Source organism: Mus caroli, chromosome 15, assembly GCF_900094665.2.
Source record: "Mus caroli chromosome 15, CAROLI_EIJ_v1.1, whole genome shotgun sequence".
In the NCBI taxonomy this organism is placed as follows: domain Eukaryota; kingdom Metazoa; phylum Chordata; class Mammalia; order Rodentia; family Muridae; genus Mus; species Mus caroli.
The window spans coordinates 48,085,503-48,100,514 of record NC_034584.1 but is presented as its reverse complement, the minus strand read 5'-3'; the positions used below and the strand labels follow the sequence as shown (position 1 = coordinate 48,100,514).

Genomic DNA, 15,012 nt, shown 5'->3' with positions numbered 1-15,012 from the left:
ATGTTTAGGTATGGGCCTTCAATTCCTGATCTTTCCCAGACTTTTATCATGAATGGGTATTGGATTTTTTCAAATGCTTTCTCAGCATATAACAAGATGATCATGTGGGATCCATCCCATATACAACGACCAAGTCCAGACACTATTGTATATGCCAGAAAGATTTTGCTGACAGGACCCTGATATAGCTCTCTCTTGTGAGGCTATGCCAGTGCCTGGCAAATACAGAAGTGGATGCTCACAGTCATCTATTGGATGGAACACAGGCCCCTAGTGAAGGAGCTAGAGAAAATACCCAAGGAGCTAAAGTGGTCTGTAACCCTATAGGAGAAACAACAATATGAACTAACCAGTACCCCCCCTCCCAGAGCTGTGTCTCTAGTTGCCTATGTAGCAGAGGATGGCCTAGTTGGCCATCAATGGAAGGAGAGGCCCTTGGTCTTGCAAAGATCATATGCCCCAGTACAGGGGAATGCCAGGGCCAGGAAGTGGGAGTGGGTAGATTGGGGAGCTGGGTGGGGGAAGGGTTTGGGGGCTTTGGGGATAACATTTGAAATGTAAATGAAAATATCTAATAAAAAAGAAGACATGGACACAACAATAAAAGAGAATGAAAAATGCAAAAAAAAAAAGAAGAAAAGAAAAGAAACATTTGTTCAACTATAGAATAAATCACAAGTCATCTCTCTTTACACAATTATGCCTTAAATCAGTAGGAGATTTTTCTCCACTAGTAAAATATGTGGTGTTCAAAGTATAAGAGAGTCTGTAAACCAGAGGCGCAGTGTAGTTTCTTGACTTTCTATACACGTAGTCTTAGTTGTCACACCAATATTTAAATCTCCCATAGCAATTCCCTCCTTGCCTGTAAACCTAGCACTGATTTAGGTTTTTGCTCTTGGACTTATTTGTTTTAAAATATTTCTGACAGGCTTTGCTTTATCGTCCCTGAAATTTCAGGTCCCTGATATTTACAAATCAAGTGATGTTCCAATGGCCTCTTCTAAGGTGTGACCTTCATTTCTGCTCATCATGTTCTTGGTGTCCCTTCTGCTTTCTTGTTTCTGTCTCGTCCCTACCCCTGCTTGTTTTCACAAAAGTTATTTACTCAGTTTAATAGGCTTAGCTGCTTGTGGGTCAGCTTTGAGACCCCCTTCATGTTTCTTTGAGTTTTCTCAAGTATTCCTCTGCTTAACAGGTTTCTAATCATTGCATCAATAGCAATAGTCTTTACCTGAAGTTTTCCCAGCTATGACATTGATTTAATTTATTAGCATTGAAAATTTCAACATGAAGTGTTAAAATCCAAAATGTGTGTTAGAATGTCACTGTTAAAAACCGTTATCACAGAAAATCATCAGCATGGATGTGTATGGATTTAGCATGGTGTCAAGATTTCAGTTTGAAGACATCCTCTCCTTCCATATGAACAATCCCTTCAAGTGCAAGCCAGGTGATTGCTGGTAGAAATTTAGATTAGGGCACAGATGGAATAAAACTTTTTCCTAAGGGAGGGGCTCATGGGAACGGATGAAGGGAGTATAAGTCTGCTTTGGTGGAAGGCAATAGGGCAAGAGAATCCGAGGTGTTGGAAGCTCACAGCAGTTCAATGGTATTCCCATACCTGAATTTCAATGCAGAAAGCAACAGGGGATCATCCTGGAAGAGAAAGATCAAAGCTGAGCATTTTTCTTTCCCTCATTAATGTATAACTCCATCCCTTGTGAATCTACTATCTCCCTACTGAAGCACAGCTTTTTAGAATAATCACAATTTTAGTATATTTAATTGAATATTCATTTTAAGTAGGCTAGTCTTTGGAGATGAGAAGCTGATTGATATTAACAGTAATTAGTTTCATGTTCTCCCTGCTTCTCTTTGCATCACTGTAATTCTAGCATGGGAGTTTGTTCACAACTATCTGTTCTGTACCAATTCTGTTGAGTAGCAGTAGTGAATGTTTGGGAAACTGACCTTAGTTGAACTTCACTTGGCTTAAGTTCACTGTGGTCATCTCAAGGGTCTTAGTTCAATAATGAACATGTTATTCACTGTCAGCCAATGAGAAGTGCTTAAAGTTTAGAGGAAGAGAAGAATTGGAGAAAGAACTATGGCTAAATTCTCTATTCTTCAATGTTAACACTTGAAGCATGTGACTCCAGGGTCTATATGTCTAGGACAAAGGCAATGCTACCAATAGAAACATGGAGACATGGGCAGAGGGATAAAAGTCCTTTAGAGGACTGCTGAGCTATAAACTCCTCTATCTTGGGACTTGGACTTAGATAGAACCTTCCATTATAAAAGCTTACAAGTTCCCTTTCTATTTAATCTAGTTTGGATATTCTCATCTCTAACTTAAATGCATGTGCAGTCCAAATGATACTTGATCTTTGTGACCTTCAGCAGACATCTGTGTGACCTTCGGTGACCATAACCCTTTTGCGCCTCATTTCCCTTATCTGAAAAATGAATATAATTATGTCTGGTAGAGTTTTTCGTGAATATCATTTGAGGTTCAGGACAAAGCCTGAGGGAGGGCACATGAAGTGATCCTTGCTCAGAGTTTAACTTTGTGATGTGACTGTTCATTGCTTTTAGTAACACTAGAGTCTAGGGGAGAAGAAATACACTAATAATGTGTATATAAAATAGCAGGAAATTGCCTGCCTATGTTCTCCCTTTTAAGCAGATGGTTTATATTATTAGATATTTATTCTCCAAGGTATCTGGTATTCTACAAGGACATGGGAAGGTATAGATAGGGGTGAAGTCGACGGTTGGAAAAGACACATACAAAAAAGTCATGTTAAGGGTGAAACATAAAGAACATTTTAAGCATAAAAACAGGTACAGAGTCTTTGAGTTGGGCAAGAACTTGGTAAAGGGAGAAAGGTAAGTGGTGGAAAAAAGCATGGTGATCAAGGGACATTTGGTATGGATAGAGAAGCTGGCAAGGTCAAAGAGGATGGGACTTTCTGGACCAGATGACATTTTCTGAATCATCTAACTGTAAAATGAGGCCATGAGAAAGTTTTAAGCAAAAGAGTCTCATGACATAATATACACACATATACACATGTTTTTGGGTCTTAAGGGGTAAGAAAAATGAGATGAATAAGGTTGGCAGTCTGACTGTGGGATACCTGTCTTGGTCTATGGTGGTGAGAGAGGAGATGGAATTGAGGATGCTTTTGTACGGTTGTTTCTGTTCCAGCTAATGGTTTCACTGATGGATGGGAGGGATTGGTGAATATTCAAGACATTGAAGCCAAGAATGACTCCTCAGCTTTGGGGAAATCAATGGGCAGATTTTTGTGGTAGGCAAACTGAAGTTCAGTTTTGGCCACATTAAGATTTGGTATTTCCTGTATCAAAAGCAGTGGGAATTGGTGGTACCTGTTAATAAGAAAATGAAGAATAGGAAGAACCTGCCCAATCCCACTTCTATTGGGAAATATTCTCTCAAAGTCATTCTCCTTGTAAAATAGTCGTTAAAGAGTCAGTAAGAGGAGAGGGAACCATAGCCTGGTTAGAATGGATAGTGAAAATCGCTGTATGTACTATGTAGACTTACAGAGGTGACTAACCAATGAGAAAAAATGAGAAGGGGGAAAGCTAATGATCATATAATATAGGAGACTGTCAGTGAATTAATGTCCTAATGGAGGTAAAAGGGAGGTTTTAGTATTTGATTTTAAACCATCTAAGATTAAAGAGTTGACCATGAGAATGGGAATTTAAATCTTATGGTTTGGAACACAAAAAGTCAAAATAATTTATTATGACACATCCTAAAACACAAGTCTATATACACCATGTGCACATGTGCAAGTGGAGGTCTGTGGCAGTTGTATAGGGGAAAAATGATTCTCAAAAAATTCATTGTCGTTTCTTATATAAGATTAGGAACAGAGGAGGCGTGTATACATGTTTTCTAAATGAATAAATATCCGAAAATATGATCTGTAGGTTTTATTGGTAGAGATATTCATTTTAGATGGTGTCTTAGTCAGGGTTTCTATTCCTGCACAAACATCATGACCAAGAAGCAGTTGGGGAGGAAAGGGTTTATTCAGCTTACGCTTCCACTTTGCTGTTCATCATCAAAGGAAGTCAGGACTGGAACTCAAGCAGGTCAGAAAGCAGGAGCTGATGCAGAGGCCATGGAGGGATATTACTTACTGGCTTGCTTCCCCTGGCTTGCTCATCCTGTTTTCTTATAGAACCCAAGACTACCAGCCCAGGGATGGTCCCACCGATAAGGGGCCCTTCCCCCTTGATCACTAATTGAGAAAATGCTTTACAGCTGGATTTCATGGAGGCATTTCCTCAACTGAAGCTTCTTTCTCTGTGATAACTCCAGCTTGTGTCAAGTTGACACAAAACTAGCCAGTATAGATGGTATAGAAATGAAAACAAGAAATTTGAAGCTATCGGGGAGTACTCTAATCCCTATAGATCTTGGTCTTTCCTTTCCTTTCTTGTAGCAGAGATACCATTAAAAAATCATTAGTTCATTTGTCTGTTCAGTTCTTACAATGTTCCACCTGTGCATTTAAGTCTAGGTTGAGAGTCTACCCCAGGGACAGTATATATACATGCCCTATAAATATTGGTTGAATGAATGCAAGAGGGTAGACTGAGTGGATGTTTTATGACCAGAGGGATTCTGTAGGGCGCAGGGAATGAACAGGTTCTAGATGAAGGGAGATCAATAAACCAAACTTCAGGATTGAAATAGCTAAGTGGGAGGCAATAATGAAGCTGCCTGGTCTGGGGCTCCATCTGTACTGTGGGCATTAGTAATGTGCTCAAAGTAAGTCTTTGGGATTGAGGGGTTTGGGATTTATGCTTCCAAGCTCGGTTTCCCACAATGCCGTTTTCTTTCCTCACCCATGTTATGTCTCATAGTCATTATACCACCGCTCGGCTCCCAGACACTCTGTTTCCTTCCCACTTAGGCCTGATGAAATATTTTCTGTCACAGACACTTTCTTTGTATGACTCCTTTTCTGAGCTGTGTTTGTTCATCTTTCTTAGCTCTCCACTGTGGTTTGAATCCACGGGGTATTGATCACTCTGCCCATGCTGACGGAATTAAACTGCAAATTGAAGGCGAAGGTGTAGAATCTCAATCCATTAAAAACAGAACTTTCCAGAAGGTGCCTGACCAAAAAGGAACCCCCAGGAGACTTCAGGGAGAAGCTGAGACAGCAAAGGTGAGCCGCTGGCCAATTAAGCACTCTAAGTCTGAGGCTGGAGCCCTGCTAAGCCGTGGTCAGCCACAGGGAAGGGCTAATAATGCTCCTGCTAATCACTGATGTATCTGTGGTAATATCAATGCTATGTCTCACTGATAAATGATAATAGATGACAGTGTTGACTGAGTTCTCTTCGGATGAAATCCAAACATGTTTGTAGCTGTCCCAAGGTACAAGGCTCTGGACCATGGATTATAGAAAAAAAAAATGCCTCTCATGTCTAACAGCAATAGAGTTTATACCTTTCTTTCTTTTTCCTTCCTTCCTCCCTCCCTCCTCCCTCCCACCTCCCTTCCTCCTCCCTTCCTTCCTTCCTCCCTTCTTCCCTCCCTCCCTCCCTCCCTCCCTCCCTCCCTCCGTCCTTTCTTTCTTCTTTCTTTCTTTCTTTCTTTCTTTCTTTCTTTCTTTCTTTCTTTCTTTCTCTCTCTCTCTCTCTCTCTCTCTCTCTCTCTCTCTCTCTCTCTCTCTCTCTCTCTCTCTCTCTCTCTCTCTCTCTCTCTCTCTCTTTCTTTCTTTCTTTCTTTCTGCACAACTTATACAACTTCAGGCTTCATATTCTCTGTCTATAAAGGATTCCTAAAATCTGCTTCCCCTATTAGGACGAGATGAGCTGAGTAAATGATTTTTTGTGCTTCTGAAAACATTTTGTAAAAGCCTGATCCTAAGGGACTTTTGCTGACAAAGGCGATTAATGATAATAACTGACTTTTGTAAATATATGCATACATAGCAGATTTAGAGCACTCTTGGTGCTGGGGCTTATTATGTCTTTAATCATCCTATGAGTCAGACAATAGTAAACCTTAGTTGATGAAAATACAGCTGTTCTATTTTGATGAAGGGTTAGTTCTTAGTCTTTGGCCTAAATGTAGATGCCATAAAACTGAGGAAGTATGCACTGAAAGTATACCAAACGGTGAGGTTTTCTTGAGGACAGCCTCTTATAAAGGATTTCTCTTGTCCTAAGAAATGGTGTGTAAATACAGAGACCCAAACCAGACATTTTTTTTTTGGGGGGGGGGAGGTGTGAGGGAGAGGGAGAGAGAAAAAGACCTTAGAACACTCAGATGGAGTGGCTGGTCTCCATGAAATCCCCCACCCCCCTCACCCCCGCAGAGCGCAGGGAACTCACTCAGCAGAGGAAGCAGAGAGAATGTAAGAGTCAGAGGGAGTGAGGGACACCAAGAAACCAAGGTCTTCGGAGGCAACCTGAGCAAAGATCATGTGAATGCACAGAGACCGAGGCAGCGTGCACAGGTCTGCACCAGCTCCTTTGCTTACCACATTAGGGCTTCCAGTTTGGTGGTTTTATGGTACACCTGAGTGTGCGAGTGAGATTTTCTTGGCTTCTTTTCTTTCTGTTGGTTGGTCTTGTCCAAATTTGATATGATAGTTTTTGTTTTATCTTGTAATATTTTATTTTGTTACATTTCTATGATTAGCTCTTAGAAGCCTCTTATTTTCTTTTTCTCCTTTTTTTATTAGATATTTTCTTTATTTACATTTCAAATGCTATCCTGAAAGTTCCCTAAACCTCCCCCCCGCCTCCTCCCCTACCCATCTACTCCCACTACTTGGCCTCGGCATTCCCTGGGCCCCCAATGGAGGAGCTAGAGAAAGTACCCAAAGAGCTGAAGGGGTCTGCAACCCTATAGGTGAAACAACAATATGAACTAACCAGTACCACCAGAGCTCGTGTCTCTAGGTGCATATGTAGCAGAAGATGGCCTAGTTAGCCATCATTGGAAAGAGAGGCCCCTAGGTCTTGCAAACTCTTATTTTCTAGAGAGATAGAAAGGGTTTGGATCTGGATGGGAGGAGAAGTGGGGAGGAACTGGGAGGAGCAGAGGGAGGGAAACTGTAATTAGGATATATTGCTTGAGAAAAGGATCGATTTTCAATGAAAGGAAAATAGTCATTGTATGGATTTTTGTATAAACTCAGTAACAATATCCATGCCGAGTGTCAAAGATGTTCATTTTAACTTTCTCATTAGAAATGGAGGGAATTAATCTTCATAGACATTTGTTTCCTCTTTCTGTGTTTATTGAGTGAATATATGCAACTTAGAAAGCAAATGTAAGTTCCCAAGGAAAACTGGAAGTAGGAAGGTGACCTGGCTGTTATACAATGATCTTCTCTCCAGAATTATATTTTCTAGATAACAATGTGATTTTGTTCTTGCTTTACCTGTAGTTATGAATAATGATCATTATTGCTTCCTCTCTGACTAGATAATTAAAAACGGATGACATTGCTCACATGTATCTCTGGGTGGGATGTAAGAACTGGCGAATGATTGCTGAGGAAGACTCTGTAAGCACCTTCCCCTGGAGATTTCTGTGCAGAGAAATAGCTCCTTAAAGGAAACTGGTGGACTTTCTGAGCTGGGCTTGTGAGCAGAGCTGGTGATAAGTGAGATTTGCCGTGCCATCTAAAGCTAATCAGGCTGCAGCGTTACAGAGTTATTCTGAGGATATAGGGAAAAGTATCCTTAGGGTCAGCTCTTACACAGAAAGATAACTAGAGCTTGCCAGAGTTACAGAGTGTCTAAAATATTAAGACTCCCACTGGGTAAAAGAGAAAACTAATTCTTGATATTTGTTTCATTTTACTTCAAATGTAATTACATATTTCCAAATTATATCTCTGTTCTTTAAAAATATTTACAGAAAATCGGTTCAGATCTTAAGTGGTTTGATTACTTCTGAATTCATGGTGAATGTGTGATTTTGTGCTTCTGGAAGAAAAAAAAAAGGTACGACTCTGTAAAGCATCCCTCTGCCTTTTCAGAACAATAGACCACATTTAGAAATTATGTTCATTGTAGTTTGTCTAAATCATCTACAGTGAAGTACATAAACAAGATTCTAGGGTCTTCACATTGGCATGCTTAGCGGTAAACAGAGTAGAAATTTCAATTTGCCCTTTTCACAGAGGGCTAACAGGTGACGCTGGTTGATGGGAACCTACAGTTATGGTACCCTATGATGATGACTGAGGGTCCAGGGGCATCACAACTTGGTATCTGTTGCACAGACTTGTTTTGTGTACATATAGACATGTTTGTGATTCCTCTTCTGTTGTTCGTAGAGGGTAGGCAGGACTGTGAGCCCTCTTCTTCTTTCTCTTTGCTAATTTGACCCATTCTCACCTTGCCTATTGAACCTCTGGCATGAAAAGACATTCAGATGTGCAAACCAGCACAGCTTATCTGGAGGTAGTTTGATAGTCATTCCTAAGATTTTTAGTGGGTGTGATTTGCCAACCAATGATTTTCTTTCTAGGAACTTGTCCTAAGGAAACGATAAGATATACAAAGGTGGATGTAGGATAATGGTCAACGCAACACTCTACTGTATGAAAATATTAAAAATAATTTGTGCCCTTTCACAATACACTGGCTAAAGAAGCAATCTGTGTCCATACAGTGGAAGAGAGCACATCCTTTTCAGGGTGTAGGGGTGCTGTGTACAAGTGATGATATTTTAGCCTGAGGAAGGAGTGTTACTGCATGGTGTGTAATGTCACCACATATGTAAAAATGTTCTTTGAATCCTTTGAATAAGGGCACCCCAGAGTAGGGGAGTGTTTGCTGTGTGTTTTGAGCAGTACATTATATTCACATGGAGGTGATGGGGAGGGGGGGGGGCTTTCTGCACTTGGGTTTTGTTTGATTATATTTATTTAAAAGGCTCTTCCAGAAATTTTGTATTCATAGTTTCACCATGATTTTTTTCTGCTTGTTAATACTTTTCCTTCTAGGCTGGTAAGTTTCTTTGTGTGGCTTCTATTCCTGCTGGCAAGTTTGTTTGCTACAGTAGTACAGCTTTTAATTCTTGTTGATAACATTTTATTCATTGAGAAAGTGAGTTACTAGATCTTAGCCTTCTGTGGCTTGGGCCATAGATATTATCTAATGAGGTACTAATTCTGCATTTGTTCCTACCTGGGGATCTGAAGTTCTGTCCAGGTTTCCTGGTCACATTGTATATTGCCTCAATTATTATCAGCTTTTGACCAGTTTTGCAAAGTGTATATTTCCTAGACTTTACTCTGGAAACCTGTTATAGTTCCCTACATTAATTACTTTCTTAAGACTTATATTTAATGTGCGTGTGTGTGTGTGTGTGTGTGTGTCTGTGTAGAAGCATATGAGTGAAGGTGCCACTGGAAGGAAGAAAATGATGTCATATCCCCTGAATCTGGAGTTACAGGCAATTGTTACCCCATTCTACATGGGCTTTGAGAATTGAACTTGATTCCTCTGTAAGAATGTTCAATCACTGAGCCATCTCTCTAACCCAATTATTACAAACTCTTAAGCAATGTTAAAACCTGTGTAAGGATTGTCACATGAGTTTTATTGCGTTATGTTTGTAGTTTTTCATAATTTTAAACATCATAGATGTAGATTCTTCCCCTCAGGGTTCAGGGAACCCCACAGAAGAGGAGGCAGAAAGATTTTAAGAGTCAGAGGAGATGGAAGACACCAAGAAAACAAGGGCCTCTGAATCAACATGAACAAAGCCCATAGGGACTCCCAGAGATGGATATAGCACCCACAGGGCCTGCACAGACTGCAGATCCTCTGAGTATATAGTATGGCTTCCAGTGTAGTGATTTTTATGGGATTCCTGAGTGTGTGAACAAGTGTGTCTCTGATTCTTTGGCTGCCTTCTCTTGGGTTGTTTTCCTTTTGCTTGTTTGTCTTGTCCAACACTGACATAACATAGGCTTAGGTTTAATTTATCATTTAAAATTTTTGTTCCTCAGAAGCCTGGATGGATCCCCAGGTGGGGCAGTCTCTGGATGGCCTTTCCTCCAGTCTCTGCTCTACACTTTAACTCCATATTTGCCCCTGTGGATGCTTTGGTCCTTCTTAGAAAGGGGAAGAAGGTTTCATTGTTAGTGGCTCCTCAGAAAATTGCACATAGTACTACCGGAGGACCCAGATATACCACTCCTGGGTATATACAATATATAACAAGGACACATGTTCCACTATGTTCATATCAGCCTTATTTATGATAGCCAGAAGCTGGAAAGAACCCAGATGTCCTTCAACAGAGGAATGGATACAGAAAATGTGGTAAGTTTACACAATGGAGTACTACTCAGCTATTAAAAACAATGAATTCATGAAATTCTAAAGCAAATGGATGGAAGTAGAAAATATCCTGAGTGTGGTAATCCACTTACAAAAGTACACACATGGTATGCACTAACTAATAAGTAGATATTAGCCCCAAAACTCCAAGATACAATTCACAGACCACATGAAGCTCAAGAAGAAGGAAGACTGACAAAGGCTGACATTCTCTCTGAACCTTGTCCTTAGGCCTAGGTGGATTTATGTTCCAGTATGAACAAAATTTATTAAAATAAGCAGATGGCCCTTTTGCAAGGGACATTCCTTAATGCTCTGGCAGTTGACAATCTGGCTTCATCAAGAGACAGATGTAGGTAGATCTCTGAGTTTGAGGCCAGCCTTGTCTACAGAGTGAGTTCCTGGATAGCCAGGGCTACACAGAATACATGGAGAAAACCTTTCTCCAAAACAAAACTGAACAAAACAAAAACAGGCTTTACAAATGATGATGGAATGATGAATCTAGAGGCAGGCAGGAGTCTCACTATTTCTAATCCTGGGATTCTGCTCTGTGTCATCACAAGTGCCATAACAATCTTTGGGAAAGTAGATGGTCTTGATTTCTTGAATTAATTTTCTATGTGTTTCTTGGGAAGGCAACCTGGCATATTCTTAGACTTCTTTAAGATGACTTTTTTCTTTCTTTTTTTTCATTTATCTTCTTTTATTTTTAATTAGATATTTTCTTTATTTATATTTCAAATGATATCCCGAAATTTCCCTATACGCTCCCCGTGCCCTGCTCCCCTACTCACCCACTCCCAGTTCTTGGCTCTGGCATTCCCCTGTACTGTATATGTACTGCATTCCCCTGGACATATAAACTTTGCAAGACCTAGGGGCCTCTCTTCCCAATGATGGCCGACTAGGCCATCTTCTGCTACATATGCAGCTAGAGACACGAACTCTGGGGGTACTGGTTATTTCATATTGTTGTTCCACCTATAGGGTTGCAGACCCCTTCAGTTCCTTGGATACTTTCTCTATGTCCTCCATTGTGGGCCCTGTGTTCCATCCTATAGATGACTGTGAGCATCCACTTCTGTATTTGACAGGCACTGGCATAGCCACACAAGAGACAGCTATATCAGGGTCCTTTCAGCAAAATCTTGTTGGCATATGCAATTGTGTCTGGGTTTGTTGGCTGATTATGGGATGTATCACTGGGTGGGGTAGTCTCTGGATGGTCCATCCTTTCATGTTAGCTACAAACTTTGTCTCTGTAACTCCTTGCATGGGTATTTTGTTCCCAATTCTAAGGAGAAATGAAGTATCCACACATTGGTCTTCCTTCTTCTTGATTTTCTTGTGTTTTGCAGATTGTATCTTTGGTATTCTAAGTTTCTGGGCTAATATCCACTTATCAGTGAGTGCATATCATGAGACTTCTTTTGTGATTGGGTTACCTCACTAAGGATAATATCCTCCAGATACATCCATTTGCCCAAGAATTTCATAAATTCATTGTTTATAATAGCTGAGTAGTAATCCATTGTGTATATGTACCACATTTTCTGTATCCATTCCTTTGTTGAGGGACATCTGGGTTCTTTCCAGCTTCTGGCTATTATAAATAAGGCTGCTATGAACATAGTGGAGCATGTGTCCTTCTTACCAGTTGGAACATCTTCTAGGTATATGTCCAGGAGGTGTATTGCTGGATCTTCCAGTAGTACTATGTCCAATTTTTTGAGCAACCACGAGTCTGACTTCCAGAGTGGTTGTACAAGCTTGCAATCCTAGTGCTAATGGAGGAGTGTTCTTCTTTCTCCACATCCTCGCCAGTATCTGCTATCACCTGAATTTTTTATCTTAGCCATACTGACTGGTGTGAGGTGCAATCTCAAGGTTGTTTTGATTTGCATTTTCCTGATAATTAGGATGTTGAACATTTTTTCAGGTGCTTCTCAGCCCTTTGGTATTCCTTAGTTGAGAATTCTTTGTTTAGCTCTGTACCCCATTTTTAATGGGGTTATTTGAATTTCTGGAGTCCAGCTTCTTGAGTTCTTTGTATATATTGGATATTAGTCCCCTATCAGATTTAGGATTAGTAAAAATCCTTTCCAAATCTGTCTTATTGACAGTATCTTTTGCCTTGCAGAAGCTTTGCAATCCCATTTGTCAATTCTTAATCTTACAGCACAAGCTATTGCTGTTCTGTTTAGGAATTTTTCCCCGTGCCCATATCTTCCAGGCTTTTCCCTACTTTCTCCTCTATAAATTTCAGTGTCTCTAGTTTTATGAGGAGTTCTTTGATCCACTTAGACTTGAGCTTTGTCCAAGGAGATAAAAATGGATCAATTCACATTCTTCTACAGGATACCCACCATTTGTGCCAGCACCATTTGTTGAAAATGCTGTCTTTTTTCCACTGGATGGTCTTAGCTCCCTTGTCAAAGATCAAGTGACCATCGGTGTGTGGATTCATTTTTGGGTCTTCAGTTCTATTCCATTGATCTACCTGTCTGTCACTGTACCAGTACCATGCAGTTTTTATCACAATTGCTCTGTAGTACAGCTTGAGGTCAAGCATGGTGTTTCCCCCGGAGTTTCTTTTATTGTTAAGAAGAGTTTTTGCTATCCTAGGTTTTTTTTATTACTCCAGATGAATTTGGAAATTACCCTTTCTAACTCAGTGAAGAATTGAGTTGGAATTTTGATGGGGATTGCATTGAATCTGTAGATTGCTTTCGGCAGGATAGCCATTTTGATAATATTAATCCTGCCAATCCATGAGCATGGGAGAACTTTCCATCTTCTGAGATCTTCTTCAATTTTTTCTTCAGAGACTTGAAGTTCTTATCATACAGATCTTTCACGTCATTAGTTAGAGTCACACCAAGGTATTTTATATTATTTGTGAAGGGTATTGTTTCCTTAATTTCTTTCTCAGTCCGTTTATCCTTTGTGTAGAGAAAGGCCATTGATTTGTTTGACTTAATAATATATCCAGCTACTTCACTGAAGCTGTTTATCAGGTTTAGGAGTTCTCTGGTCGAATTTTTGGGGTCACTTATATATACTATTTGCAAATAGTGATATTTTGATTTCTTCCTTTCCAATTTGTATCCCCGTTATCTTCTATTGTTGTCAAATTGCTCTGGCTAGGACTTCAAAGACTATATTGAATAGGTAGGGAGAAATTGGGCAGCCTTGTCTAGTCCCTGATTTTAGTGGGATTGCTTTGAGATTGTCTCTATTTAGTTTGATGTTGGCTACTGGTTTGCTGTATATTGCTTTTATTATTTTTAGGTATGGGCTTTGAATTCCTGATCTTTCCATGACTTTTATCATGAAGGGGTGTTGGATTTAGTCAAATGCTTTCTCAGCATCTAATGAGATGATCATGTGGTTTCTGTCTTAGAGTTTGTTTATATAGTGGATTACGTTGATGGATTTCTGTATATTAAACCATCTCTGCATCTCTAGGACAAAGCCTACTTTGTCATGATAGATGATCGTTTTTATGTGTTCTTGGATTAGGTTTGCGAGGATTTTATTGAATATTTTTGCATCGATATTTATAAGGGAAATTGGTCTGAAGTTCTCTTTCTTTGTTGGATCTTTTTGTGGTTTAGGTATCAGAGTAATTGTGGCTTCATAGAATGGATTGGGTAGAGTACCTTCTGTTTCTATTTTGTGGAATAGTTTGAGGAGAGTTGGAATTGGGTCTTCTTTGAAGGTCTGATAGAACTCTGCACTAAACCCATCCAGTCCTGGGCTTTTTTGGCTTGGGAGACTATTGATGAATGCTTCTTTTTCTTCAGTGGAAACAGGAATGTTAATATCGTTAAAGTGATCCTGATTTAACTTTGGTATTTGGTATCTGTCTAGGAAGTTGTGCATTTCATCCAGGTTTTCCAGTTTTGTTGAGTATAGCCTTTTGTAATAGGATCTGATGATGTTTTTGTTTTTCTCGGGTTTTGTTGTTACTTCTCCTTTTTCATTTTTGATTTTGTTAATTAGGATACTGTACCCATACCCTCTGGCTAAGTGTTTATCTATCTTGTTGATTTTCTCAAAGAACCAACTCCTGGTTTGGTTGATTCTTTGAATAGTTCTTTTTGTTTCCACTTAGTTGATTTCATCCCTTTAGTTTGACTATTTCCTGCTGTCTACTCCTCTTGGGTGAATTTGCTTCTTTAGTTCTAGAGCTTCTAGGTGTGCTGTCAGGCTGCTAGTGTGTTCTCTCTCTAGTTTTTTTTTTTTTTTTTTTTTTTGGAGGCACTCAGGACTATGAGATTTCCTCTTAGCACTGCCTTCATTGTGTCCCATAAGTTTGGGTATGTTGTGGCTTCATTTTCATGAAACTCTAAAAAGTCTTTAATTTCTTTCTTTATTTCATCCTTGATCAAGGTATCATTGAGTAGAGTGTTGTTCCTTTTCCACGTGAATGTTGGCTTTCTATTATTTATGCTGTTATTGAAGATCAGACTTAGTCTGTGGTGATCTGATAGGATGCATGAGATAATTTCAATATTTTTGTATCTGTGGAGGTCTGTTTTGTGACTAATGGTCAATTTTGGAGGAGGCACCATGTGGTGCTGAGAAGAAGATATATCCTTTGCGTTTAGGATAAAGTGTTCTGTAGATAGC

General features: G+C 39.7%; 1 protein-coding gene across 4 annotated transcripts in view; it reads left to right on the top strand.

Moving 5' to 3' along the window:
* The window catches only part of Samd12 (sterile alpha motif domain containing 12), a 439,438-nt gene that overhangs the window by 39,468 nt on the left and 384,958 nt on the right, over positions 1–15,012 (top strand). For all 4 annotated transcript variants that reach the window (XM_021183955.2, XM_029469730.1, XM_021183956.2 and 1 more), the window contains exon 2: positions 5,044–5,222. In XM_021183955.2, the coding sequence (XP_021039614.1) occupies positions 5,044–5,222 (179 nt within the window). The remainder of the gene's footprint in view (positions 1–5,043; positions 5,223–15,012) is intronic.